This window comes from Chiloscyllium punctatum, chromosome 1, assembly GCF_047496795.1.
Source record: "Chiloscyllium punctatum isolate Juve2018m chromosome 1, sChiPun1.3, whole genome shotgun sequence".
Taxonomy (NCBI): domain Eukaryota; kingdom Metazoa; phylum Chordata; class Chondrichthyes; order Orectolobiformes; family Hemiscylliidae; genus Chiloscyllium; species Chiloscyllium punctatum.
Window position 1 is genome coordinate 112,590,403 of NC_092739.1, and position 26,794 is coordinate 112,617,196.

Below are 26,794 nucleotides of genomic sequence, written 5' to 3' on the forward strand. Positions count from 1 at the left end.
CTTGGCTGAGAAGTGGCAGATGGAATTCGACCTGGAAAAGTGTAAAGGGATTCATTTTGGAAGGTCAAATTTGAATGCAGAATACATAATTAAAGGCAGGATTCTTGGCAGTGTGGAGGAACAGTGGGATCTTGGGGTCCATATCCACAGATCCCTCAAAGTTGCCCACATTGATAGGGTTGTTAAGAAGGCATATGACGTGTTGGTTTTCATTTGCAGGGGAATGGAGTTTAAAAGCAGTGAGATTAGAGCCCTGGTTAGGCCACACTTGGAGTATGGTGTTCAGTCTGGTTGCCTCAGTATAGGAAGGATGTGTAAACTCTGGAGAGAGTGCAGAGGAGATTTACCAGGATGCTGCCTGGACTGGAGGGCATTTGTTATGGAGAAAAGTGCTCGGGCTTTTCTCATTGGAGCAAATAAGGATGAGAGGTGACTTGATAGAGGTGTACAAGATGATGAGAGGCATATATAGAGTGCATAATTTTTCCCAGGGCGGAAATGTCTAACACAAGGGGGCATAATTTTAAGATCATCGGAGGAAGGTTTAGGGAGATGTCAAAGGTAGGTTCTTTACAGAGTGGTAAATGGGCGGAATACACTACCAGCAGTGGTAGTAGAGTTAGAGACACTAGGGGTATTAAAGCCACACTTGAATAGGCACATGGACAACAGTAAGATGATGGGTATGTAGGTTAGTTTGATCTTCGAGTAGGATAAAAGGTCAGCACGACATTGAGGGCCGAAGAGCCTGTACTGTGCTGTTTTGTTTGATGCTTCTATACATGTACTTAATAAAAGAATAAAGGATATTCAACTGATTATTGCAGTTAGGTCATGAGGTTTGTTTACTATTTGCAGGTGTGTGTTTCATTCATTCATGCAATTTCCCAGAAATGTTTTGACAGTAAAAGGGACAGTGGCCCTGTTGAATATATTTACTAGTTAGGGAAACTGTTTAATGTTCTGTAATCTATTCAGGTCCTGAGAGACAGTTGGTAAGGGCTGATTAATAACATTGAGGTGGTATTTAGAACATAGAAAAGTACAGCACAGAACAGGCCCTTTGACCCAGGATGTTGTGCCAAGCATTAATCCTAATGTAAAAGAAAATAACTTAACCTATGCCCCCTCAACTCACTGCTATCCATATGCATGTCCAGCAGTCACTTCAACATCCCTAATGACGCTGTTTCCACCACCGGGCAATGCATTCAAAGCATTTACAACTCTGTGTAAAGAGCCCACCTCTGACATCCCCTCTATACCTTTCCCCTAATATCTTAAAACTATGACCCCTTGTGCAAGTCAATCCTGCCCCGGGGAAAAGTCTTTGGCTATTGACTCTATCCATTCCTCTCATTATCTTGTATACCTCAATCAGATCACCTGTCTTCTTCCTCCTCCTCCTTCTCTACAGAGAGAAAAGTCCAAGCTTAGTCAACTTCTCTTCATAAGGCAAGCCCTCCAGTCCAGGCAGCATCCTGGTAAACCTTCTTTGCACCCTCTCCAAAGCTTCTATCTTTCTTATAGTAGGGTGACCAGAACTGGACACAATATTCCAAGTGTGGTCTCACCAGGGATTTGCAGAACTGTGGCAAAACCTCATGGCTCTTAAACTCAATCTCCCCATTAATGAAAGCCAAAACACCATATGATTTCTTAACAACCCTATCCACTTGGGTGGCAATTTTGAGGGATCTATGTACTTGCACACCAAGAGCCCTCTGTTCCTCCACACTGCCAAGATTTAGGAGCAGCTTGTGGTACAGCACATTAAGGAACTGGCAGTTCCGGATTGGGTGATATTTTTTTTTAAAGATTACTTACAGTGTGGAAACAGGCCCTTTGGCCCAACAAGTCCACCCCAACCCGCCGAAGCGCAACCCACCCATACCCCTACATTTACCCCTTACCTAACACTACGGGCAATTTAGCATGGCCAATTCACCTGACCTGCACATCTTTGGACTGTGGGAGGAAACCGGAGCACCCGGAGAAAACCCACACAGACATGGGGAGAACGTGCAAACTCCATACAGTCAGTCGCCTGAGGCGGGAATTGAACCCGGGTCTCTGGCGCTGTGAGGCCCATGTAATGAAGACGACAATGATTAGGGCTGAAGGATCCTCTAGGAGACAGTGACCATAATATGATAGAATTCACCTTCCAGGTTGAGAGGAAGAATCCACTGGAATCAGATGTACCAGTATTACAACTGAGTAAAGATAACTACAAAGACATGAGAGGAAAGCTGCCCAGAGCTGACTGGAGGGAAGACTAGCAGGGAAAATTCTGGAGCAGCAATGGCAGGAGTTTCTGGGTGCAATTTGGGGAGCACAGCAGAAATTCATCACAAGGAAGAACAAATATACTAAGGGGAAGTTGATGCAATCATGGCTGACAAGTCAGGGACAACATAAAAGTGAAAGAGAAAGTGGTGAAGATAAATGGGAAGCCTTTAAAAACCAGACGATAATCAAAATAAGCAAAAAGTGGGGAGAAGATGAATGAGAGCATGCTTGCTAGTAGTATAAACGAAGATTGCAAGTTTTTTTTAAAAAAAGATTTAAAAAAGGTAAGAGGGAGGCGAGAGTGGACATTGAACCACTGGAAAAGGAGGCTGGAGAGGTAGTAATAGGAGAACAAAAATGGCAGAGGAACTGAATAACATCAAGTCAGCACAGTTTCATCAAGGGGATGTCATGCCTGACAAATCTATTTGAATTCTTTTAGGAAGCAACAAGCAAGTTAGACAAAGGAAAACCACTATTTCCAGAACAGCTTTGACAAAGTGCTACAGAGGAGGCTGTTCAATAAGATGAGAGCCCATGGTATTAGGGGCAAGTTACTGATATGGATAGCGAATTTGCTGAATGACAGAAGGCAGAGTGTGGATGACAAGGGTCTTTTTTCACTAAGAGTTCCACTGGGATCAGTGTTGGGACCATCACCCTTTACATAATATATCAATGATCTGGATGAAGGAACGGGGACCATTGTTGTTAAGTTTGCAGATGACACAAAGGTGCATGGAGGGACAGGTAGTATTGAGGAAGCAGGGAGGCTGCAGAAGGATTGCACAGGATAGGAAAGTGACAAAGAAGTGACAGATGGAATACAAATGTGGGGAAACAGTGATAATGCATTTTGACAGCAAGAACAGAGGTGTGGACTATTTTCTAAATGGGGAAAGTCTTTGGCAATCTGAAGCACAAAAGGAGTTGGGAATCCGAGTTCAGGTTAACATACAGGCTCAGTTGGCAGTTAAGGCAGCAAATGCAAGAGGGCTAGAATACAAGAGCTGTGATGTATTCTTGAGACTGTGTAAGGCTCTGGTCAGACTGCATTTGGAATATTGTGAGCAGTTTTCGGCCCCATATCTAAGGGAGGATGTGCAGGCATTAGAAGAGGTTTACGAGAATGATCCCAGAGATGAATGACTTGAGGAGAGGCAGAGGACTCTGGACTTGTACTTGATGAGGTTTAGAAGGATGACAGGAGATCTGATTGAAACTAACAGATGACAGAGTGGCCTCAATAGAGTGGACATGGAGAAGATGCAGTAGAGACTAGAATCTGACGGCACAGCCTCAGAGTGAAGGGTCAACCTTTTGGCTGAAGAAATTTCTTCCCATCTCAATTCTGAAAGGTAGTGACTTAGTGGAACTCATTGCTGCAATGGGCCATGGAGGCCAAGACATTGAGTGCATTTAAGACAGAGACAGATAGATTCTTTGTGAGTAAGTGGATCAAGGGTTATGGAGAGAAGGCATGAAAATGGGTTTGAGAAACATATCAGCCATAATTGAATGGCCTAATTCTGATCTCTTATCTTGACTTGATTTATATAACTGGCCCAATTCAGTTTCTGGTCAAGATTCCATATCGTAATCACTGTTTCCATTGTTTTCCAGTCAGCAGATGATACATGTTACAACTATTCCCATTTGAAGATTTTCTCATCATGCTATTGTTTTTCCCATTTACCCTTTGGAATAAACAGGTCATCTAATGTTAATTACTTATCCCATGATCAGCCTATATATATTGTATAATCATCCCCTTTTGTTATTGAATATCACTTGACACTGACACCATCAATTTTTCACTTGTTCCAGCCCAGCTCTCCCTCTGCTTTCTCTAACATTTGAATTCACTTAAAACCCATTACATCTGCAACATTTTGCAGTTTTGACAAAAGATCAAGCGCCTAAAATGGGTCACTTCTGTTTCTCTCACTACAGATGTTTCCAGTACTTTTGATTTATAGTTCAGACTTCCAACATCCACAGCATAACCTCTCAGTTAATGATGAAGGAAAAATACGCACTCAAGAGACAGCCTTGATTCTCACAATCATTTTTAATAGTTGTACAAATTATTTTCCTGCATACATATTAGAAAACAGATCACTGGTGTACAAAAAAAAGCTAATTACAGAACATGAATGGAGTGAAAATATAAACATTTCATAATTGGCAGCTTTTTTGCAATTATTGACAATATCTTGTAATGTGAAAAAACTATTCAAAAATAAAATTGTGCAAAATAGTCATTGGAGACAGTACAACATTTACCCTGCACACACAGGTCAAGATATCTTATTATCTTAGAGAAACTGAAAGGTTTTATTTTGTAGCGTTAAGCACATCGGAAGTATCATCTCTCTTCGGCCACATGCTGACACACACGAAGTCTTCAGCCTGAAAGACAATTGCGTCAATTGCAACATCTGAAATTCCACACAATTTGTGCTAAGTTTACTGGCTCATTCTATTAAAATTCAAATGAAATTAGAGGCTGCTTTTCATAGCTTAGTGATGATATTAATGTTTAGGACAAAATTCTATTCAATAACACTTCATAGACAGTCAGGAGATATCTTTGCTTTTATAAATGTTACAATTGACAACCATACGACCGCAAGACATCGGAGCCAAAATGCACTATTCCATTCATCAAGTCTGCTCTGTCATAATTGAGATAATGGCTGATTTGATAACAATGTTATTTGCGAAGATTCAGAGGATTAAATTTTACATCTGGAGAAAATAAACATTTTTAGCTGGCCTATCAGCTGCAACTAGAAAGTAAACTTTTTGGCCCTTCAGATTGGAGGAAAATTAAAAAGGAGCTTTGATCATTGATAGTAATATAAACAGCTGCAAACAGTTGGTCACATAACTTGGAGAAACTGGAATTATCAGCGAGTTATTAGTTACAAAGGTGATTGGGATCTTTGGCACTTTGGCCAAACTCTTTGAAATAGTCATTGTGCCATCTACCAACCAGCTCTTGAGTAACTTGTGGCATAAATCTGACACTTGCAGATCAGAAAGCATGCCAGTTTAATTTATGGCTGCCAATACTGCCATTTCAGTTAATTCTGGGCCATGGTGCAATGTGCCCTCTACAATTTTCTCCTGTATAGAAATCGAGAGACATCAGATCTCAAAATAATTAATGTCTTTATAAACACCTTATCAATAATAAAGCTGTACCTGAAGTTGTTTGTTGTTCAAATCACTATCCATAGTGCCTCATCATCTGACTTGGTTTCCATTCATTTAGTGCGAGAGCGAACAAAGCAAAGTGCAATTTGCTGCTTCCACACCTCAATGACCTCTTTCACTCACTTGTCCCATCCATTTCTTTGTATGAAACCCCTACTCCATATTCATCAACTTTCTTCATAACAGGGTTTTGGGGCTGCTCTCTCATTGTGGGGGGGTGGGGGGGGGGGAAAGAGGAGTGGTGATGGTTTAACCTGGGGATCAAACACCTCAGGCTAGGATAGAAGTTGAGGAGAGTCCTCCACAGTAGCCTCACAATACACATCAGCAGTGCAAATAACCTCCATTCCTCAGTGCAATGGCAGTGAATCACTTCCTCTCTATTTCCTCTAGATTTTAATTGAAGTAATACACATTTTTCTTCTGTTACCTCCTTCACAGGCATAGATACCCCATAAGATAAATTAATATGACTGGATGAAAAGAGAAGGGGTTGAAGCTAAACTCACTCACATGTATTTTCATCAGAAAGCTCTGTCTCAGTGGTGCTTTTCAAAAATTCCCTCATCTAATCCACATGTTATCTCATTACCACTGATAGATTCAAAATGAAACCATTCTTCATCAATGAACATGTCTGGCCTCACCATCTCTTCCAATTTCAAGTGAAATAGGAACAGCTCCATCATTACTGGAGATATTTGCCTGAATTGTGCAAAAACACACTCATAAGCAAATCATTAACCACTCCCCGTGTTAAATGAGGTCAGCACCACCTTTTCATCCCTAGAGATAGTGAAAGCAGTAGCCTTCAGATAAAGCTGTTCTATCCTCATTAGCTTCATTGTAATCTTTATTGTCTTGCCCTCGCTTTTTACTGATACATCAAGTCACATCATTCCACTCACCTAGCAAAACAACCGCACTCGCATGGAACCTGGAGTCAAAGAAAGGGCTATAAAACAGTACTCCACATAAGTGCAGTTCCCCACTTAACAGGAAAGGTCTTTCTCAGAATTTCCCTCACCTACTATAGTTTTTGCATCCCTCTTTGATACATTCTCCGTTGAAATCATGATTCGCCAATTTCCTAATTTAATTAGTTTATTTGCCAAGAAACAAAATGTAGAAACATCTAATTTCCATCATTATATCACTCAGTAACATAGTGCATCATTCAAAACCAACTCACTATAGCATTCCTGCAGGCTTTTCGTCACACTATCTATCATGAAATAGGTTTAAAAATAGTATCCGTTATGATTTAATAATCACATTAATAATGGAGATGAGGAAACTCAAATGTAATCTATTCAGGTTTGCAGAGGACATGAAACTGATGGGAGAAGGATACAGAGATGGTTCAGTGTGATTTGGACAAGCTGACTGGGCAAAAGCATGGCAGATGAAATATAATGTGGATAAATGTGAGGTTATCCACTTTTGTAACAAAACAGGAAGGCAGGTTATATCTGAATGATAATAGGTTGAGAAAGGGGGAGGCATCCTTGTACACCAGTCACTGAAAGTGAGGACATAGGACAATTGGTGATGGAAAAAAAGCAAATGGTATATTAGCCTTCATAGGGAGAGGATTTGAGTACAGGAAGCAAGGATGTCTTGCTGCAATTTCACAGGGCTGTTGTGACCACACCAGGAATAGCGCGCACTGTTTTGGTTTCCTTATCCAAGGAAAGATTTTTCTTGTTATCAGGGGAGTACAATGAAGATTTACCAGACAGACTCCTGGAATGAAAGGATTGGCACATGAAGACATACTGGATTAATTAGGGCTGTATTTATTGGAGTTTGAGAATGAGGGAGAACTCTCATGGAAACCTAAACAATTCTAACAGGATGAGGCTGGGTAAATGTAGGAGGATCCTGATGACTGGGAATTCCAGAACCAGCAGTCACAGTTTAAAGATATGAAGTAGGCCATTTATAACAGAAATGAAGAGAAAATTTCTCATCCAGAGAGTGGTGAGCCTATGGAATTCGCTGCCACAGAAAATGATTTAGGCAAAAACATTGAATGTTTTCAAGGAGTTAGATAAAGTTGTTGGGGCTAAACGGGTCAAAGGGTATTGGGAGAAAGCAGGAATAGGGTACAGGGCTGGATGATAAGTCCTGGTCGTATTGAGTGGCGGAGCAGGCTCAAAGGGCCTACTCCTGCTCCTATTTGCTATGCCTCTGAGTTGATCATGAAGCAGAACAGATACCTGTGTCACACATAAAAATATTATGGGTCAGCAACCTGCAGGTTTTTTTGCTCAGACACTTTATAATCTGAATATCAACATTATGTAGGTCTACAAACCACATCTTACAAACCATTTATTTCTTATTGTAGTGTTCTGATCCTGGTAATTGAGTTCTGTGATGCTCCTTAAACTGCTTGGGAGGGAGCTCTGGTACAAATTCCTCGCCACTGTTCGGGCCATGAAGTGTAGGCTGTTGCTGTCAAGACAAAATGGTTAAAACTTCAAATACTTGATTGTTCATTATGCTTTGAAATCAAAATATCTCACAACGAAAGCCATACTATCAGAAACGTTCATAAGCAACTTAACTAATGGAAAGAAACAGGGTTAATGTTGACATTAACAACAAAAGCAAACTGCTGGAGAAACTCAACAATTTTGAAGCGGATCTACTTTCTTCCCACAGATGCAGCCAGACTTGCTGAGTTTTGTCAGCGATTTTCTGCTTTTGCTTCAGATTGAAACATAGAAAATAAGTGCAGGAATAGGCTATTCCGCCCTTCGGGCCTGCACCACTATTTAATACGATCATGGTTGATCGTGCAATCTCAGTATCCCCATTCCCGTTTACCCTCCGTTCCCCTTGATCCCTTTAGCTGCAGCAGCTATGCCAGCTCCTTCTTGAATGTATCTAATGAACTGGTGCCAACAGCTTTCAGTGGCAGAGAATTCTACACGTTCACAACTGAGTGAAGGAGTTCTTCCTCCGCTCAGTCCTGAATGGCTTATCCCTTACTCTTAGACTGTGACCCCTAGCTCTGGATTTCCCCAAAATCAGGAACATTCTTCTCGCTTCTAACCTGTCCAGTCCCATCAGGATCTTGTGTTTCTTGGAGATTCCCCACTGCCCACTCTTCAAATTTCCAGTCGATCCAGTTTTTCCTAATATGTCAGTCCTGCCATCCCGGAAATCAGTCTGATGAAGCTTTTCATGGACTCTCTCAAGAGCAAGAATGTCCTTCCTCAGACCAAGAGACCGAAACCGCACACAAATACTCAAGGTGTGGCCTCACCAAGGCCCTGAATAACGGCAGCAAAACATTCCTACTCTGATACCCCATTCCTCTTGCTATGAAAGTCAGCATGCCGTTAGCTTTCCTCAGTACCTCCAGCCTCTGCAGTTCATTTTAATTTTAATGTTGGCATTTCCTTGAGCTTTGTCTTTATCACCTGACCAGCAGCATCCTACAGAAACTGATAATGTACTGATGCCTTTCTGAATTGTTGTTTTTCATTTACAAGTCTACAAAAGTCAGCTTCAAAGGGGCATTCAACAAAAAATACTTTGGAGAAGAAACTAAGTATTTTGGAAACTGAGTAAATGATAAAATGATTTAGGGAGTGACTGAGCCCTGTGGTATGGAGAAATTGTACCGTATACACACTAATCAGCTAAAAAAGGGAGAAATTTATTCATGGAGCACTACTTCCATTTAACTCTGACAAATTAGATAGTTCACAAAAAAATTCACCCAATTCTGGAGAGATTTGGGCTGTGCAAATCTCAGTAAATGGGATTAGATCACAAGGAATTATAATTCTCCTCGAATGACACACATCTGGCTGAACAAAAAAACAGACCAGAAACTTAAATCCTACCAGTAGACCACCAATAGAGTAATAAAGGGTCACCATACTGATTTATGCAACAACAGATCTTCAGATTATGTTTTTGTTTTACAAAAAGGATTTGCATTGAAACACAAACATGTAATGCTGCAGATTCAGGTTCAACAATAAAACAGAAATAAATTATGCAAGAGGAATGCAATGAAATAGAAGCAAAAAACAAATTTATGCATACACATTTAAAAATTTCAAATGACAATAAAAATATAATCGCATTAATCCCCAAAGCATTCCTTTATGGTATTCACACTAGAGAGAATTCCTATCATCTTGTATGTATCACTAACTGTGACTTCAACTCCCAGTCTTAAGAATCTGATAGCCTCTTCCTGAAGCAACTGAGTTGATACATTCTCAACTTCAAATAATCCCTTCAGGGTTTTAACCAAAGAATTTCTGGTAAAACTTCAAAAGCATCTTGGAACCTTTACTAAACTATTTACACCAAGGTAACAGGTTTTTTAACAATTCTAAACTATCTTTTCCCTTTCTCAGGAGCAACTACATTCTACAACCAGCTTTAGCTGAGAACCTTGCAGAATTGCTGAACAAACTAAAAAAAAAAATTATTTTCTCCTTGTTTTGGATGTTTCCCTTAATCAAAGGAAAAAATATTAAATCCTTGACTTTCTAAATTGTAGCCTAATGCACATAGGTTAAGTGCATTTGTCAGGGGTAAATGTAGAGCAGTAGGGGAATGGGTCTGGATATATTACTCTTCAGACGGTTGGTGTGGACTTGTTGGGCTGAAGGGCCTGTTTCCACACTGTAGAGATTCTAGGATTCTCCCAATGTAAACAAATTGCTGGAGAAACTCAACATTTTCGAAGATGATTCACTGGATTACTTCCTTACTTTCCAGGAAATCTCTCTCACACTGTTTTAAAAGAAATTATCATAGCTACAGAAATACTTATTCAGAGACTCAGAAAACCCATATGCCACAAATGCAAATTCAAAAAGTCAAACCCAGGAACAAATAATATGAAGATACATAAAAATATAAGTGCCGACTAATTACTACTTTAACAGTGTCATATTGAAAAAGGTTCTTGAAAGGATTATTCCACCCCCCCCAAAATCCATAAAATTACCTTTTTTAAAAATTAACTCAGTTAAAAGGCAGGAGATCCAAGTTAGATTTATGGTCAAATACCCTATGGCCAAGATTTAAGTCTTTTTTCAGACACTAGTCAGTCATTTCTGAAAATATCTGTTACTAGGTATTGGAAAAACAACTTATTTAGAACATTTAAAATAATCGAACGGTCCAAATTATTATAAAATACAGTGAATGAGCGATGCAAAGAGGTGTTAAGACAGGTGGCCAAAATGCTTGCCCAAAGAGGCAGAGTTTCAGGAGCGCCTCAAAGAAGGAATGCAAGGTAAAGTGACTTGCGGCTTATGGAATGAATTCCAGACCTTCAGATGATGGTGCAGTCACCAATACTAGTCATTAAAACTGGGGAGGCTCAAAAGAGCAGAAATACAGGAGTGTAAATATATATATCTTGGAGGGTGGTACAGCTGGTGGAGATTACAGACAAAGGAGGGTCAGGGGCCACGTAGGGTTGTAAAAAGACATGAGAATTAAAAAAAACACCAGTGTAGAACAGTGAGCAGAGGACTAATGAGTGAATGGCATTTGGTACACTTTACGGTTATAGGTGGCATGATGAAGGAGGGTAGACTTGCAGGAGCACATTACAATAGTTAAGTCCAACTGAGGCTTGGAGGAGGGATTCAGCAATGGATTAGTTGAGCTAGGGGTGGAGCAATGTTATGGAATTAAAAAATAGGTGGTCTTTATGATGGAGGGTTTGTGGCTGAAAAAGGTCACCTCAGTCAAATTACCAGATGGAGGGATGGAATCAGCAAAAAGGCTGTGACTTTGTGATGGGGGCTGAAAACAATGGTTGCTGTCTTCCCACGGAGGACATTCCTGCTCATCCAGGTCTGGATGACTAATAGGCAGCCTAACAAATCAGATACAGTGGAAAGATCCAAAGAGCTGCTGGGGAGATACAGCTGGTTGTCTTTGTGTCACATGGAGAATCTGGCACATCTTTGATATTGTCATCAACGGGCAGCATAAAAAGAAGAATAGTAGGGGACAGGAGTGGCAGGGATAGATTGTTATTTCTGGTATTCCCCCAACAATGTGAGAACTGGAAGATAGTCAGAAATTCACAATTAATTAAATCATGAGGGGCGTGGATACGATAAATAGACAAAGTTTTCCCCCTGGGGTGAGGAGTTCAGAAGTAGAGGGTATAGGTTTAAGGTGAGAGGGGAAAGATATAAGAGAGATCTAAGGGGCAACTTATTCACACAGAGGGTGGTACGTGTATGGAATGAACTGCTAGAGGAAGTGGTGGAGGCTGATATAATTGCAACATTCAAAAGGCATCTGGATGGGTATGTGAATAGGAAGGGTTTGGAGGGATATGGGCCGGGTGCTGACAGGTGGGACTAGATTGGGTTGGGATATCTGGTCGGCATGGACGGGTTGGACCGAAGGGTCTGTTTCCATGCTGAGCACTACCTTGTTTCTAATGCACCCAATTTCTAGCAATGTTAAAATCTCAGGGTGATCATTAAATTGCATAAAAGGTATCCAGGGTGATATGTACTAAATATACCAAAGAGAATTCTAAAATATGTAGTAACAACTTTAAAAGTAAAAAGCACATTATAATAACTAGTTATGAATACAATGCTTTATTAAAGTAAACCTTTGAAATCCAACCCTCCAGCTAGCAAAAAGCCAACACAATAGATATACATACCTCATGAACTTGCTGAATCTCCCTCATTGCCAAGCGTATTGAAGGGTACAGCCTTGGGAATGTGCGTTTGCCTCCTTGGTGCTCATCCTCAATCCCGTTCTCGGAATTAATTGCAGCTGATCCACCTGAAGAAGCAGCCTGAAGCTTTCTGTCTCTGATCTTTCTAATCACCGGAGACATTTCAGGTTGGAGTGACAACGGCAAGTCAGGTGGTACAAAAAGCTTAGACAGCTCATTGTGCACTCGGTCATGAGTTGAGCCATCAGCTGCAGTACCAGAACTTAATTTTTCTTGTGGGTTGGTTTTCACTGAAAGGTTTCTAAGCTCTTCATAATCTGTCTCATGGGCACATTTCTAGAAGGGAAAAATGTTGCATTATCACATTTAAATCACAAGGGAGTTAAATTAACCCAATATTATGTTGATATATCATAATACCTTTTAAGTGCAAGTTAGATGTATCTTCACTCGAGTCTATAAACTTGGAGACTTAAGCAACATTGTAAATGGAGTTCATAAACTAGACGGACTCTTCAAAGCACCATTCCATCCATCACCTTAAATATTCACTCCCTCCACCACTTGGTGGCAGCAGATGCAAAGCAGCAACTTACCAAGACTCCTTTAGCAGTATCTTCAAAACCTACCACTTTTACCCTTTCGGAGAACGGCAGCAGAAGCATGGGAAGCATACACAACTACAAGTTCAACTCCAAGCCACACATTAGATGAACTTTTGCTGCTCCTTTGCTATTACTGCATTCCCTTCTTAACAGGACTACCAACACCAGAGTACTAACAGCAAATGCACTGCAGTGATTCAAGATGGTGGCTCAGCACCCTCTTCCCTTGGGCAATAAAGGATGGGAAATACATGTTTGCCTAGCCAGTGATAGTCACACTTCAAGAACAAACATAAACAGAAATAAAGAGAAACAACTTCTAATAACTTAAGGTGAGAGAGGAAAGGTTTAAAACAGGACCTTAGCGGTAACTTTTTCACGCAGAGGGTGGTGCGTGGGCCAGAGCAAGTGGTGGAAGCTGATAGTTACAACATTTCAAAAGGCATCTGGATGGGTTTATGAATAGGAAGGGTTTAAGAGGAACACAGGCTACATGCTGGCAAATGGGACAAATTAATTTAGGACAGCTGGTTGGCATGGACGAGTTGGATCGAAGGGCTTGTTTCCATGCTATACATTGCTATGACTCTAACTGAATGGTCAAAACCAGAGGATTAGAGTGACTGGTTAAATGAATAAATTTTTAATGCATAGGATGATCGAAAAGATTCAATAGTAGACTTTAAAAGAAAACTGAACATATTCTCAAAGGAGAGGAAACTGCAGAGATATGGAAATGAAGCAGGGGAAAGGGACAAATAGGGTAGCTATATGATAATTGCAAAGGCTTGGACTTGAAATTTAGAAATGAAAATTTTAGTGGTGTTTTGTTTTTAATTCTTTCATAAATCCAGATGTCATCGGCAAGGCCTGATGTTGCTGCTAATCCCCAACTTCCCTTGAACTCAGCAGGTTTCCTGCTAATTACCTTGCTGTCAATCTGGAGTTACATGCAGGCCAGACCAGGAAAGGTTGCCAGATTTTTTTTTAACCTTAAAAAGACATTAGAGAACCTAATATTCTTTTGTTACAATTGATGCTAGTCTCAGGAATGACAACTATTTTTGTTTTACAGACTTATAAATTGAATTTAAATTCCAATAGCTGCCAGAATACAAGTTAAACCAATTCCCTTTAGATTACATATCATGTAACATTACTGCTACGTCACCTTTTTCCCCTAGGCGTTGGAACAATGAAACTAAATGCTCTTAAAAGGTCAATTTGCATCTATTTTTGCTCATATTGTTATTTGTGTGAAGTTGGGTTAGAACATAAACCTAGGTGGTGTCTTTGTAACCTATCGCTGTATTCTCACTTGCCTCCACATCCTTTTCTAGATTCTCGTAGCAAGTCAGATCAGCAGCCCAGGCAAGTACGTAACAAGGTTGACTGACTGCAGAATCTACAGAAGAGACGGTATCACAATCATGATTTGCTTTTGAAGGGATATATTGGGTAATGTAACAAATTCTTTGAAGAAAGCAGACATTTACTTATCTGTTCATGTATCTGCTTGCTTTACAAAAGCTTTCACATTGGCTCTGCTGTATCTGGAAAACTTCCAATAGTATTCCAGTATTTGTCCAGGTTTCAAATTTCTTAGCATTAACCACACAATTTTCAACAGTCAGGAAGACCATCATAATGGAGTTGGATACTGTCTGCATTCAGGGCTAAATCATACTCCTGTGTGTACACCACATTCTCAATTCTTGATGCCTCAGTCTGCGCCCTCTTCCTAAATGTTTTCATATCTTTAACTTCACGGTCACTTATTTTGCCCCCAACATGCTCCCCATGATATCTGATATCTGATATTTTTGCCACACACACTGGCTCCCTAGTCAAAGCACAAAACATGTTTTGAACATTACCAGCCTGTTTCCTTGCTCAGTGCCAGGAAAGCAGTGAAAAAGGAAGATATATACGTCATCAGAAGGCTTGCTGGTGATGCCTGAAGACGAAGGAGAGCTGGGAACAATACAGCAGAGTTGAGAGGCAGGATACAGATGGCAAGAATCAGGTCCTCTGAACACGCTCAGATGTACAAGTGTAACAAAATAAGAAGCTTCAAAAACCAGAAAAGCTTGAATAATGTGGCCACACCACCCCAAGATTCCAAAGGAATGTACAGAAGCAGATTACTTACTTGACCACAAGGCGTAGTGAGAACTTCCATAAATGGTTGAATTCCAACAGTTTTGTAATAGTCCACTAAGTCTGGTAGTGATGGGTGGGCCTTATCTTCTCCCAGTATGACATACCTCCCATTAGGTTGCATTTCAATCATATAGTGTCGGCACCGATCTATACCTCTGGAAATAAAAACACAGTAATAACATGACGAGTGACCAGAGGTGAATAGTCTTGTTTTTGATTGATAGATACAACTGAACAATTGGAGTTTTAATTCTTATGTTTTGACAGAATTGTGGAAGCAGAACCACCTTTCATGTCAGGTTAAAGTAGCAACATGGTTCACCAGGTTAGTAAACACATTCAAGCTCTTTTACCACTTTGCAAGATAGGCAGGTAAAATGGAAAGCTATTCATCCCAAGCAATGGCTATGTTTGGATTCAATTGACATTGTATAAAAAAAAAAGTGTCTCCATAAAATATATATAAATATGGCCCATTCTTTTAACCAAATTTTACACCGCAATTGCTCGATCATAATAAAGCTCTGATTCTTAAAGATTCTTCTGCAGAGCCTTCCCCCTCTAGAAATGGTTAAACATGAAAACTGTGTTCTTTGTAATACAGTCTCTCCATCATAGACATTATTCTGGGTATAAAAGGCTATGAGATTGAGCTCTCTTCTTTCATACAATCAAGTTGCTTAACAGATCATATCTGAGGGCAGTTCAGAACCAACCACATTGCTGTGGGTGTGGGTTGAGGATGGCTGTCAGTTTCTATCACTAAAGGGTTTTAGTTGTTAATATACCCAAGAACAGAAGAACATACGTAATAGGAAGAACAGACAATTCAGCCCCCTGACCTCTTTCTGCCATTCATTGATATTGGGGCAGGTCTTCTATATCAACACTATTTGCCTTGATTTTTTTTACATGTTGAAATCTATTGATCTGAACGTAAACCTCCAAAGATTCACCATCCTCTGAAAGACGACATTCTCCTCATCGTTTAGTCCTAAGTGACCGACTCTTTCATGGGTTGTCAACAATCCCCAGCCAGGGAAAACATCCTTCTTACAACTATCCTGTTAATCCCTGCAGGAATTATGTATATCTGAATGAGATTAGCTTACCCTTGCCCAAACTCCAGAGAATGTGGGCTCAGATGATTTAATATTTCCTCATAGGACAATGCTCTCCCATCCCAGGAACCAGTCTAGTGGACATTAAGGCATTCTCTCTATACCAATTATATATTACGTTGGGTAAGCAGGCAAAAACACTGTACATGAAGTGTTATCTTACCAAAGCTCAGTATAATATTAATTTCTTAATTGCAGTAAAACATCTTTGCTTCCAGACACAAATCTTCTTGTAAGCAAGGCTAGCATAACATTTGCATTCTTTCTTGCTCGTTGTACCTGCATATTAACCCTCAGCAACTCATTAACAAGGACACTCAGCCTCTATGAAGTGCAATATTTCCCAGCCTGCTCACCAGTTAGGAAATACTCTATATTTTGGTCTTCAAAAAATGGATAATCTCACATTTCTTCACATTGTATTCCATCTGCCAATGTTTTGCCCACCCACTCAGCCTCTCCAACTTCCCTTAAAATGTCTGTGCACCTTGTTCACAGCTGACACTTGCATCTAGTTTTGCATCATCTGCAAAACGTGGAAATATTACATTTAATCCCCTCAAAATCATTAACACAGCCCTGTGGGAAAATGAATGGCAAGGAAATTAGTTAGATTATATGAAAGAAAATTTGCTGAGATCGGGATACACCGAGGGAGGTATGAGATTACAAATCAGATCAGCCACGATTATATCAAATTTCAGGAACAGGTTTGAGGAGCCGAATGGCCTACTGCTGCTCCTGATTCAAATATCTGAATGTCTCAGATTCAGGTTCACACTTCTCAAAGTTTGTGTTCATAAATCTGTTATGTACTAATATTAAGAAATAAAGAACAAAGAAAATTTACAGCCCAGGAACAGGCCCTTCGACCCCTCAAGCCTGAGCCGATCCAAATATACTGTCAAAAACTGTCAGTCAATTCCTAAGCATCTGTATCCCTCTGCTCCCCACCTACTCATGCATTTGTTCAGACGCATTTTAAATGAATCTTCTGTGCCTGCCTTTACCATCTCTGCTGGCAACGCGTTCCAAACACCCACCACCCTCTGTGTGAAGTACTTGCTGCGTGTATCCCCCTTAAGCTTTCCACCTCTCACCTTGAAAGCATGACCTCGTTATTGAATCCTTCACCCTGTCTATGCCCTTCATGATTTTGTAAACCTCAATCAGGTCCCCCCTCAATCTCCTTTTTTCTAATGAAAATAAACCTAACCTACTCAACCTCTCTTCATAGCTAGCACCTTCCATACCAGGCAGCATCCTCGTAAGCTTTCTCTGCACCCTCTCCAAAGTGCCCACATCCTATTGGTAATGTGGCGACCAGAACTGTACACAGTATTCTAAATGCGGCCGAACCAATGTCTTGTACAATTTTAACATGACTTGCCAGGTCTTATATTCAATGCCCCGTCCAATGAAGGCAAGCATACTAAATGCCTTCTAGACCACTCTATCCACCTGTGCAGCAACCTTCAGGGTAACAATGGACCTACACTCCCAGATCTCTCTGCCGATCAACTTTTCCCAAGGCTTTTGCTGATCATACCAACAATGCCCTCTTCTAGATCATTTATGTATATCACAAACAACAGTGGCCCCAACACTGACCCCTGTGAAACATCACTGTTCACCTTTCTCCATTTCGAGAAACTCCCTTCAACTACTGTCTCCTGTTGCTCAACCAGTTCTTTATCCATCTAGCTAGAACACCCTGCACACCATCTGACTTCACTTTCTCCATTAGTCTACCATGGGGAACCTTATCAAACACCTTACTAAAGTTCATATATATGACATCAACAGCCCTTCCTTCATCTGTCAACTTGGTCATTTCCTCGAAGGACTTTATTAAGTTGGTAAGGCACGATATCTCCCACACAAAACCAAGTTGCCTATCACTGATAAGCCCATTATTTTTAAAATATAAATCCCTCAGTACCTTCTCCAGCAACTTTCCCACCACTGATGTCAGGCTCACTGGTCTATAGTTACCCGGAATATCTCTACTACCCTTCTTGTACAGGGGGACAACATGAGCAACCCTCCAGTTCTCCGGTACCTCTCCTGTGTTTAAGGATGCCACAAAGACATCTGTCAGGGCCCCAGCTATTTCCTCTCTTGCCTCCCTCAGCAATCTGGCACAGATCCCATCCGGTCCTGGGGATTTGTCCACCTTAATAACCTCTAGCCTACCCAAACCATCTTCCCAGTTATGTCAATGTGATCCAGACTAATCAAACTTCTATCTCTAATCTCAAGATAGATCAATTTCCTCTCCTCAGTGAACACTTATGCAAAGTAATCATTCAGAATCTCATCTATTCTCTCAGGTTCGACACACAGCTTTCCTTCATTATCTTTTAGTGGACCAATCCTTTCTCTAGTTACCCGCTTGCTTCTTATACAAGAATAAAATGCTTTGGGATTTTCCTTAATTCTGCTTGTTAAAAACTATTTCATGACCCCTTTTAGCCCGCTTGATTCCTTGTTTAAGACTTGTCCTACTCTTCTGATATTCCTTCAGGGCCCGTTCTGTTCTTAGCTGCCTAGACCTTATGTACGCTTCCCTTTTCCTCTTGGCTAGTCATACAATTTCTCCTGTCATCCACGGTTCACGAATCTTGCCCTTCCTATCCTTTGCCTTCAATGGGACATGCCTATCCTGCACTATCTTTGAAAGCCTCCCACATCTCAAATGTGGACTTCCCTTCAAATAGCTGTGTCCAATCCACATTTCCCAGCTCCTGCCTATTTTGATATAATTGGCCTTGGCTCAGTTTAGTACTCTTCCCTTAGGACCACCCTCTGAGTATTCTAAAACTTCCAAAATTGTGGTCACTGTTCCGAAAGAAATCCCCCACCGCAACTTCTACCACCAGTCCTGGCTCGTTCCCCAACACCCAGGTCCAATATGGCCCCTTCCCTTGTCAGACTATTGACATTCTGCTCTAGAAAACGCTCCTGGACGCTCCGTACAAATTCTACTATCCAGACCTCTGACACTAAGTGTATCCCAGTCAATGTTGGGAAAATTAAAATCTCCCATCACCACTACCCTATTGCCTTTACATCTATTCATAATCTGTTTACCTATTTGTTCTTCTACCTCATGCTCACTGTTGGGATGTCTGTAATACAGCCCCAACAATGTAACTGCACCCTTTTTACTTCTCAGCTCCACCCAAAATGTCTCACTACCCAAGACCTCCATAGTGCCCTCCTTTAGCACAGCCGTGATATTGTCCCTGACCAGCCCTCTCTTACTTCCCTCCCTGTCCTGTCTGAAGTGTCTATATCCTGGAACATTTAGTTGCCAATCATCATGCCCTTCTTTCAACCAAGTCTCTGTGATGGCAATAATATCATACTCCCAGGCACCAATGCAAGCCCTAAGTTCATCTGCCTTACACACTAACTCCTTGCATTTAAAGTAGATGCATTTCAGGCCACCAGTTTTTTTGCGCTCACCTGCTCTCTGCCTATTCTTCCCTTTATTAATGTTATCTTCATAATTCTTACAGTTTCTAGTCTCCACCTTGCTGCCTACTTGTTTTCTCTTCTGGTTCCCAGTCCCCTGCCACATTAGTTTAAAACCTCCCTAACTGCAGTCGCAAAAACTCCCCCAAGGACATTGGTTCCGCCCTGGCTCAGATGTAGACCGTCCCTTTTGCAATAGTCCTATCTTCCCCAGAATCGGTCCCAATGTCCAACAAATCTGAACCCCTCTCTCCTACACCATCTCTCAAATAGAGTGCTTTCTAATTCAAATCTCTACCAAATAGCCCTAGATCAGGTACAAGATAATCAAGAATCATGTAAGACCCAGTTTGGATGAAGAGTCATATTGGATTTAAACCCTTAACTAAGTTTCTTGCTCCAGATGTCAGACCTGCTCTCCAACACTTCATTTTTATTCCATTTACAATGAGTAAGGGTCCCTTTACTCTGCTCAACATTATACAAATGCCCAACTCAAAAGCACAAAAAGTGTAACAATTTTTCCATTTCCTCAAAAGACTTGTTTCTAAATAAAACTGTCACTCATAGCACAAAGTTGTCACCATCTTGGCACAGACTGTATACACTCAGGAAAAATTTATATCATGCAGAAATGAGCAGATCCCATCTAAAGACATCTAAACCATAGCATCAACCAGTTTCATTGGTAAAGGTGACAGTTGTAACAAAGCAGCATTTTCAATTTTCTGCTCAAGTGTGAACTTTAGAGAGTTCACAGAATAAGAGTTAAATTTCCTCCCTTCGGATTCACGGGAGAGGATAAACCAAGGTTGACTCTTCAGTTCGATCCTGAGAGATTCAAGTCTTTTCAGGTAAGTGTAAAAGATAATTCAGCTCTTTTTGAAAACAGCATGAATTTTGAACTAAATTCTTTTAAGGGTCAGTCAGTGGTGCTTTGCTATATGCATATGTTGGGGGTTGGTTAGCTCAGCTGGCTGGATGGCTGGTTAGCAATTCAGGATGATGGCAACAGCATGGGTTGAATTCCCAAACTAGCTGAGGTTACAATGAAGGACTCTATTTCTCAATCTCTCATCTCACCTGAAATGTGGTGATTCTCAGGTTAAACCACCGCCACTCATCTTCTCTAATGAGAGTGTAGCCAGATGGTCTGGTTGGACTATGGTGACTTTATCTTTTACTCTTTGTTTATAGGCTTACGGTGACTATGCTTTTAGAAATTTGGAAAGCTCCAAGGACACTTTTAAAAATAGACATAAATCAAACATTTTTCTTCATCTCCTAAAAAACAAAACAAAGATGACAAGCCAGCCATCAACTGGTTACCATCCTCAACGACACTGACCAGCTAGAAAATGGCCTGTGGAGGTTCAAATTCACCTGTGACTACAGATATTGATCTTAAACGTGAATGACTTACATGTTTTGAACTAGAACAGTGCAATTAAAAAAAAACGTGTGCTGTCTCCATTAATTCTGACAGAGCAATGAAACAAATCACAAAGTTAAAATACTCGTCTTAGATGCACACTTGTCTCCCTTAAACCAAAAGTAAAATTCAAACATACTATGATCACTACTACCTAGGGCATCTTTGCTGGAGGCTATTAATTAATCTGATCTTGTTTTAAGATGAGAACAGTCTGAGCTCTGATTGGCTCAATAGCATTCAAACTCTCTATTCTAACTTCACAAACCCACAATCTTGAAAGAGATGGGAGCAGATAATGCTAAAAATGGCATGAAATTCAGGGAGACCAAACAAGAGTGTCAAAGACAGAGCACGAGAAGATATCAGGGACAATATAAAAAAAGCATTCAAAGCTTTGCATAAGCCTACAAAGTAAAATGATAAGCACATGGAATGAGGGAGGGGCAAACCAAATAGAGATTAAAAAGATGATCTTGTGCAAACAGTTTGTAGATGACACAAAAAAGGATGGGAAGACAGGTTGTGAGGATGACAGAAAACATCTACAGAAGGATATAGCCTATTTAAGTGAATGGGTAAAAACCCAGCAAATGGAATATAAAGAGGGAAAACAGGAAGTTATACAATTTGACAGGTACAGAGGGGCTGAGTATTGTTTAAAATGAGGAAAGACTGTAGAAAGCTGGAGGATCCAGGGATTTGGAGATCCTCGCGCATGAATCAAAAGAAAGCTAACACCAAAATTCAGTAGGTAATGGGAAAGGCAAACGGCCTGTTGGCTTTTACTTCAATGGGAATGGACTAAAAAATAGGGAAGTTGTGCTAAAACTATACAAGGCAGACTACACCTGGAATACTGAGAATAGGCTTAGTCCCCCTACCTATGGAAAGATGTCCTGACATTAGGGGTAGCCCGGAGAAGTTTCACTAGATTGATTCCAGATGGGCAGGGATTTGTCACGAGGAGGGGTTGAGTAGGTTGGACTTGTATATTTAGAAATATAGAAGTTGATCTTATTGAAAGATGAAACAAAGACCAGAGGGCATAATCTCAATTAAGGTGTCACCCATTTAAGACAGAGATGAGGAAGAATATCTTTTCTCACGAGGTTGGTGAATCTGTGGAATTCTTTAGCACAGAGTTGTCAAGACTGGGTCATTAAGAATTTCAAGGCTGTGACTGATGGATTTTATTCAGTAAGGGAATAAAGGGAAAATGGTGGGGAGGACCATCAGCCATGACCTCCCCAACTGACAGAACAGCCTCAACAGGCTGAATAGCCTGCTTCTGCTCCTCTATCTTACAGTCTTAGATATGTCTGAAGGTGTGCATTTGAATGCATTCACTAAAGGGTATTGCCAGTGCCACAGTAAAAATAGGAACAGAAATCGTAGCTGAGCTAATACAGAAGCTGGATAGCAATAAATTAGAGGAAGTGGTATTTAAGTGAGTCCAGGGTAGGAGCATTTAAAGTAGAAGTATTCCAGGTGTGGTCTGCCTTATATTGTTTTAGCAGGACTTCTCTATTTTATTGTCCATTTCCTCTGAAGTAAAAACCAACAGGCCATTTGCCTTCCCCGTTACCTACTGAATTCTGATGTTAGCTTTCTTTGATTCATGCACCAGGACTTCCAAATCCCTTGGTCCTCCAGCTTAATGCAGTCTTTCCTCACTTTAAACAATACTCAGCTCCTCTTTACCTATGAGTCAGGAATGGGAGCATATAAAGTAGAAACTATGCAGTCTGGATATGCTGCAACTTATATTGTTGAGAAAAGAAAGACTGGAGGTAAGGGAGGCTCTTATTACAGTTTTACAATTCTTCATAGATATAGGAGCAGAGGACTGATGATTGCAAATACGCCACTGTTACTGAAAAGGAGTGGTGAAGGGTAAGTCTAACAATAATAGACCAGTCAGCATGAAATCAGTGGGGAGGATACTGTTAAAAGGAATGACACACAAAATGATTCACTTGGAAATACGTGAGTTAAATGAATTGCAAGACAGATTTGTTAAAGAGAAATAGCAAGAGCTTTTGATGCCACAATGTTTGGAGTCCAAATTTGCTCCATGGACTTTTGCATGGACCTTTATTAGGCATCAAGCTGAAACATTAACTCTCTGTATCGCTCTCTCTCCACAGATGCATCACGTTTGCTGAGTATTTCCAGCATCTTCTGCTATCATATTAAGAATCAGAATTCAGTTTTCTGACATGGGCAGAGAGCACATGAGAGCAGAAAGGAATAAAACCATGTAAAGTATGCCAAGTCAAAGGGAATTCTGGGAATTTTCAGGATAACGAAAATAAAGTTTACAGTTATGATAAATTTGCTACACATTCTGATTGGCTAGGATGAGATATTGAAGTTTTAGTCAAAAGTAAGAAAGAATCATACATTAGATACAGAAAACTGCAATCAAATGAATCTCTTGAAGAGTACAAATAATTTTGGGACACTCTTAAGAGTGAAATTAGGAGGAAAAAAAAAAAGAGGGGATGCGTGATAGCCTTGGCAGATAAGGTTACGGATATTCTAAAGAGATTCTACAAGTACGTTAAAAGCAAAAGGAGTGTAGGTCCCCTTAAAGATCAACAAGGTCATCTATGTGTTGAACCTCAGGAGTTGGGAGAGATACTAAACTAATATCTCACATCAGTTTTTACTGTGGAAAAAGAAATGGAGACTAGAGAACTTGCAGATTGATGTTTTAAACACAGTTTGCTTAACAGAATAGGAAGTGCTGGAGGTCTTAGAAAACATAAAAGGTGGATAAATCTCCATGACCTGATCAAGCATATCCTAGGACATTATGGGAAGTTAGGGAAGAAATATTTGTGTTGTCTTTTACTAGAGGTGAGATACCAGAGGACTGGAGGGTGGCTAATATTTAAGAAGGGACATAAAGAGAAGCTGGGAACTACAGACCTGTGAGCCTGAAATCGGTGGTGGATCAGTTGTTGGAGGTGATCCTGAAAGTTAGGATTCACATGCATTTGGAGAGGCAAGGACTGAGAAGGGATAGTCAGCATTGCTTTAAGGGAAATAGTGTCTCTCAGACTTGATTGAGACTTTTGACAAAGTAACCAAAAAGACCAATGAGGACAGAGCAGTAGTTGTTGTTTACACAGACTTTAGTAAAGCCTTTGACAAGGGTCTGCATAGTAGACTATTTGGTAAAGTTAGATCACATGGGATTCAGGGAGAACTTGCCAACTGGATACATGTTTGGCTTGACAGTAGGAGGCAGAGCGTGACAGTGGAAGGTTGTTTTTTTTTGGACTGGAGGCCTGTGACCAGAGAGGTTCCACAAGAATAGGTAATAGGTTCACTTTTGTCTGTCATTTATATAAACAGTTTGGATGAGAATATAGGAGTCATCATTAGTAAGTTCACAGAAGACATCATTGTCCACTGTCTTGGGACAATTATCTGAGGAGTAGCAGGTGGAGTTTAGTTTGGATAAACGAGAGGTATTGCATTTTGGTATCACAAACAAGGAGAGGACTTATATAATTAATGGCAGGGCACTGGGGAATGTTGTAGGATAGAGTGACCTAGGGGTTCAGATACATAATTCTTTGAAATTTACCTCAAGGGTAGATATATTGGTTAAGAAGGCATTTAACTCACTTGCCTTCATTGCTCAGAGCATTGAGTATAAAAGTTGAGAGGTCATGCTGAGGTTGTACAGGACGTTGGCGAGGCCTGTTCTGGAGTACAGTGTGCTGTTCTGGTCACCCTGTTATAGGAAGGTTATTATTAAATTGGAGAGGGCTCAAAAAATACTTACCAGGATGTTGTTGGGAATGGAGGGTTGAGTTATATAAAGAGGTTGGGACTTAGTTCACTGGAGCAAAGGAGGTTGAGGAATGACCTTGTAGAGGTTTATAAAGTCATAGGGGGAAATGATAAGGTGAATGATAAGGGGTTTTCCCCTAGGGTGGTTAAATTCAAAACAAGGGGGCATATTTTTAAGCAGAGATGAGAAAGATTTAGAAAGGACACAATATGCAACTTTTTTTTAAACACAGAGACTGGTTCATGTGTGGAATGAACTTCCAGAAAGTGTTGGATGCAGGTACAGTTACAACATTTCAAAGACATTCGGAGAAGTTCATGAATATGAAAGGTTTAGAGGGATATGGGCCAAACACAGGTAAGTGTAGTTTGGGAATGTGATTGGTTTAGACTCATTGGACTGAAGGGTCTGTTTCCATACTTCAGAATCTTAGAATCCCTGTGGAAATGGACCCTTCAGCCCAAGAAATCCACACCGACCCTCTGAAGAGTTTCCCACCCAAAATCATTTCCCTATATTTACCCCTGACTAATGCACCTAACTTACAAATCCCTGAACACTATGGGCAATTTAGCATGGCCAATTCATCTAACCTGCATATCTTTGGAGGACCCAGAGGAAGGCTGTATGACTTGATGACTCTGAGATATTGTATTAGCATACTGAAACTAGCCTTGCAGTCTTATGACTGCTTTAGTTGTAGATGATGATTAAGTACTTATTGATTTCATCAGCTTTCTTCGCAATAAGATTATTTCCATTTGGATTGTTATTACAATCTTTAATATTTTTCTTGAATTTAGTACATATCAGATGCTTAATTAAGGTCAGATTTCTCCATCAATAACCTTTTAAATTGAAAAGAAAAAAGAAGAAACTTTACCGAAATGTGAGTGTGTATCCTTCTCTACTTCCACTGACACGAATAAGGAAGCAGCCTAAAGGCTGGTTTGCCAACAAATCTTCACTTTCTCTGTAAAACAGAGTATAAAAATATATTACTTTGGCACACATGCCTAAAAAACAGAAACAGTGGTTAAATACAGGCAGCTGTGAGAAGGGAAGATATTTAAAATAAATTTTACACAGGGCAGAGTTGATTCGTACCAGTTTTTATCTTGTATTCCTTGAACACATACCCGACTTATCCATTCCGTAAAGTCCTCAGAAGAGGTCAATGACCTTTAAGAGGATTTAAAGGAACAATAAAAATATAATGATTGCTGAAAATGGGATGATGGGGAGGCAGGGAGGAATAATTCCTTTGAAACTTTGCTCAATCAATATTATTCCTCATTTTGCAAAACACTTTGCATTCACATATTACAGGCCCACCTCTCCCAATTAGGGACAATGGTGGAGAAGGGATTAGGGAGCTGGAGACAAAGACAATACTCCCTTGCCCTCCCCATACTGGGGCAATTGGTGGCCCCCCCAACCACTCAGCTTGGCAGGCAGGTCGCCATGGTTTCCCAATCGGAAAACCAGCCACCTTCCCCCACTTTCCCCACCCAGGGAATGGTCTGTGTGGAGTTTGCACATCCTTCCCATGTCTGCATGGGTTTCCTCCGGGTGCACCAGTTTCCTCGCACAATCCAAAGATATACAGATTAGATGTTCTGGCCATGTTAAATTACCCCACGGTGTCCAGGGATGTGGAGGCCAGGTGGATTAGCCATGGGAAATGCAGGGTTAAGGGGATGGGAGGAGTGGGGCAAGGGGTTTGGGTGTGATGCTTGTCAGAGGGCTGAATGGCCTACTTCCATATTGTAGGGTTTCAAATGATTCTTTAGCTAACCATTCACTTGCCCCTTGTGCCATCAAATTTAAGTTGAGATCATTGGTGTATAACATATATAGAAAAGAGGAGTAGGTACTTCTCCTATAAATATGGTAGTTGCATTCCAGCAAACCCTCACTTGACAGAAATTTGCTTAATAGAAACAGTGGGGCCTATGGGAAAAATGG

The 26,794-nt window shown here is 40.5% G+C and overlaps 1 protein-coding gene across 5 annotated transcripts in view; it reads right to left on the bottom strand.

Moving 5' to 3' along the window:
* Nucleotides 1–4,344: 4,344 nt before the first annotated feature.
* LOC140478810 (myosin-IIIb) overlaps nt 4,345–26,794 on the bottom strand; it is a 174,884-nt gene continuing 152,434 nt past the window's right edge. For all 5 annotated transcript variants that reach the window (XM_072572231.1, XM_072572253.1, XM_072572223.1 and 2 more), the window contains 5 exons: nt 25,710–25,799; nt 14,972–15,137; nt 12,197–12,550; nt 7,849–7,974; nt 4,345–4,704 (listed from right to left, as the gene is read on the bottom strand). In XM_072572231.1, the coding sequence (XP_072428332.1) occupies nt 7,852–7,974; nt 12,197–12,550; nt 14,972–15,137; nt 25,710–25,799 (733 nt within the window). In that variant the 3' untranslated portion in view covers nt 4,345–4,704; nt 7,849–7,851. The remainder of the gene's footprint in view (nt 4,705–7,848; nt 7,975–12,196; nt 12,551–14,971; nt 15,138–25,709; nt 25,800–26,794) is intronic.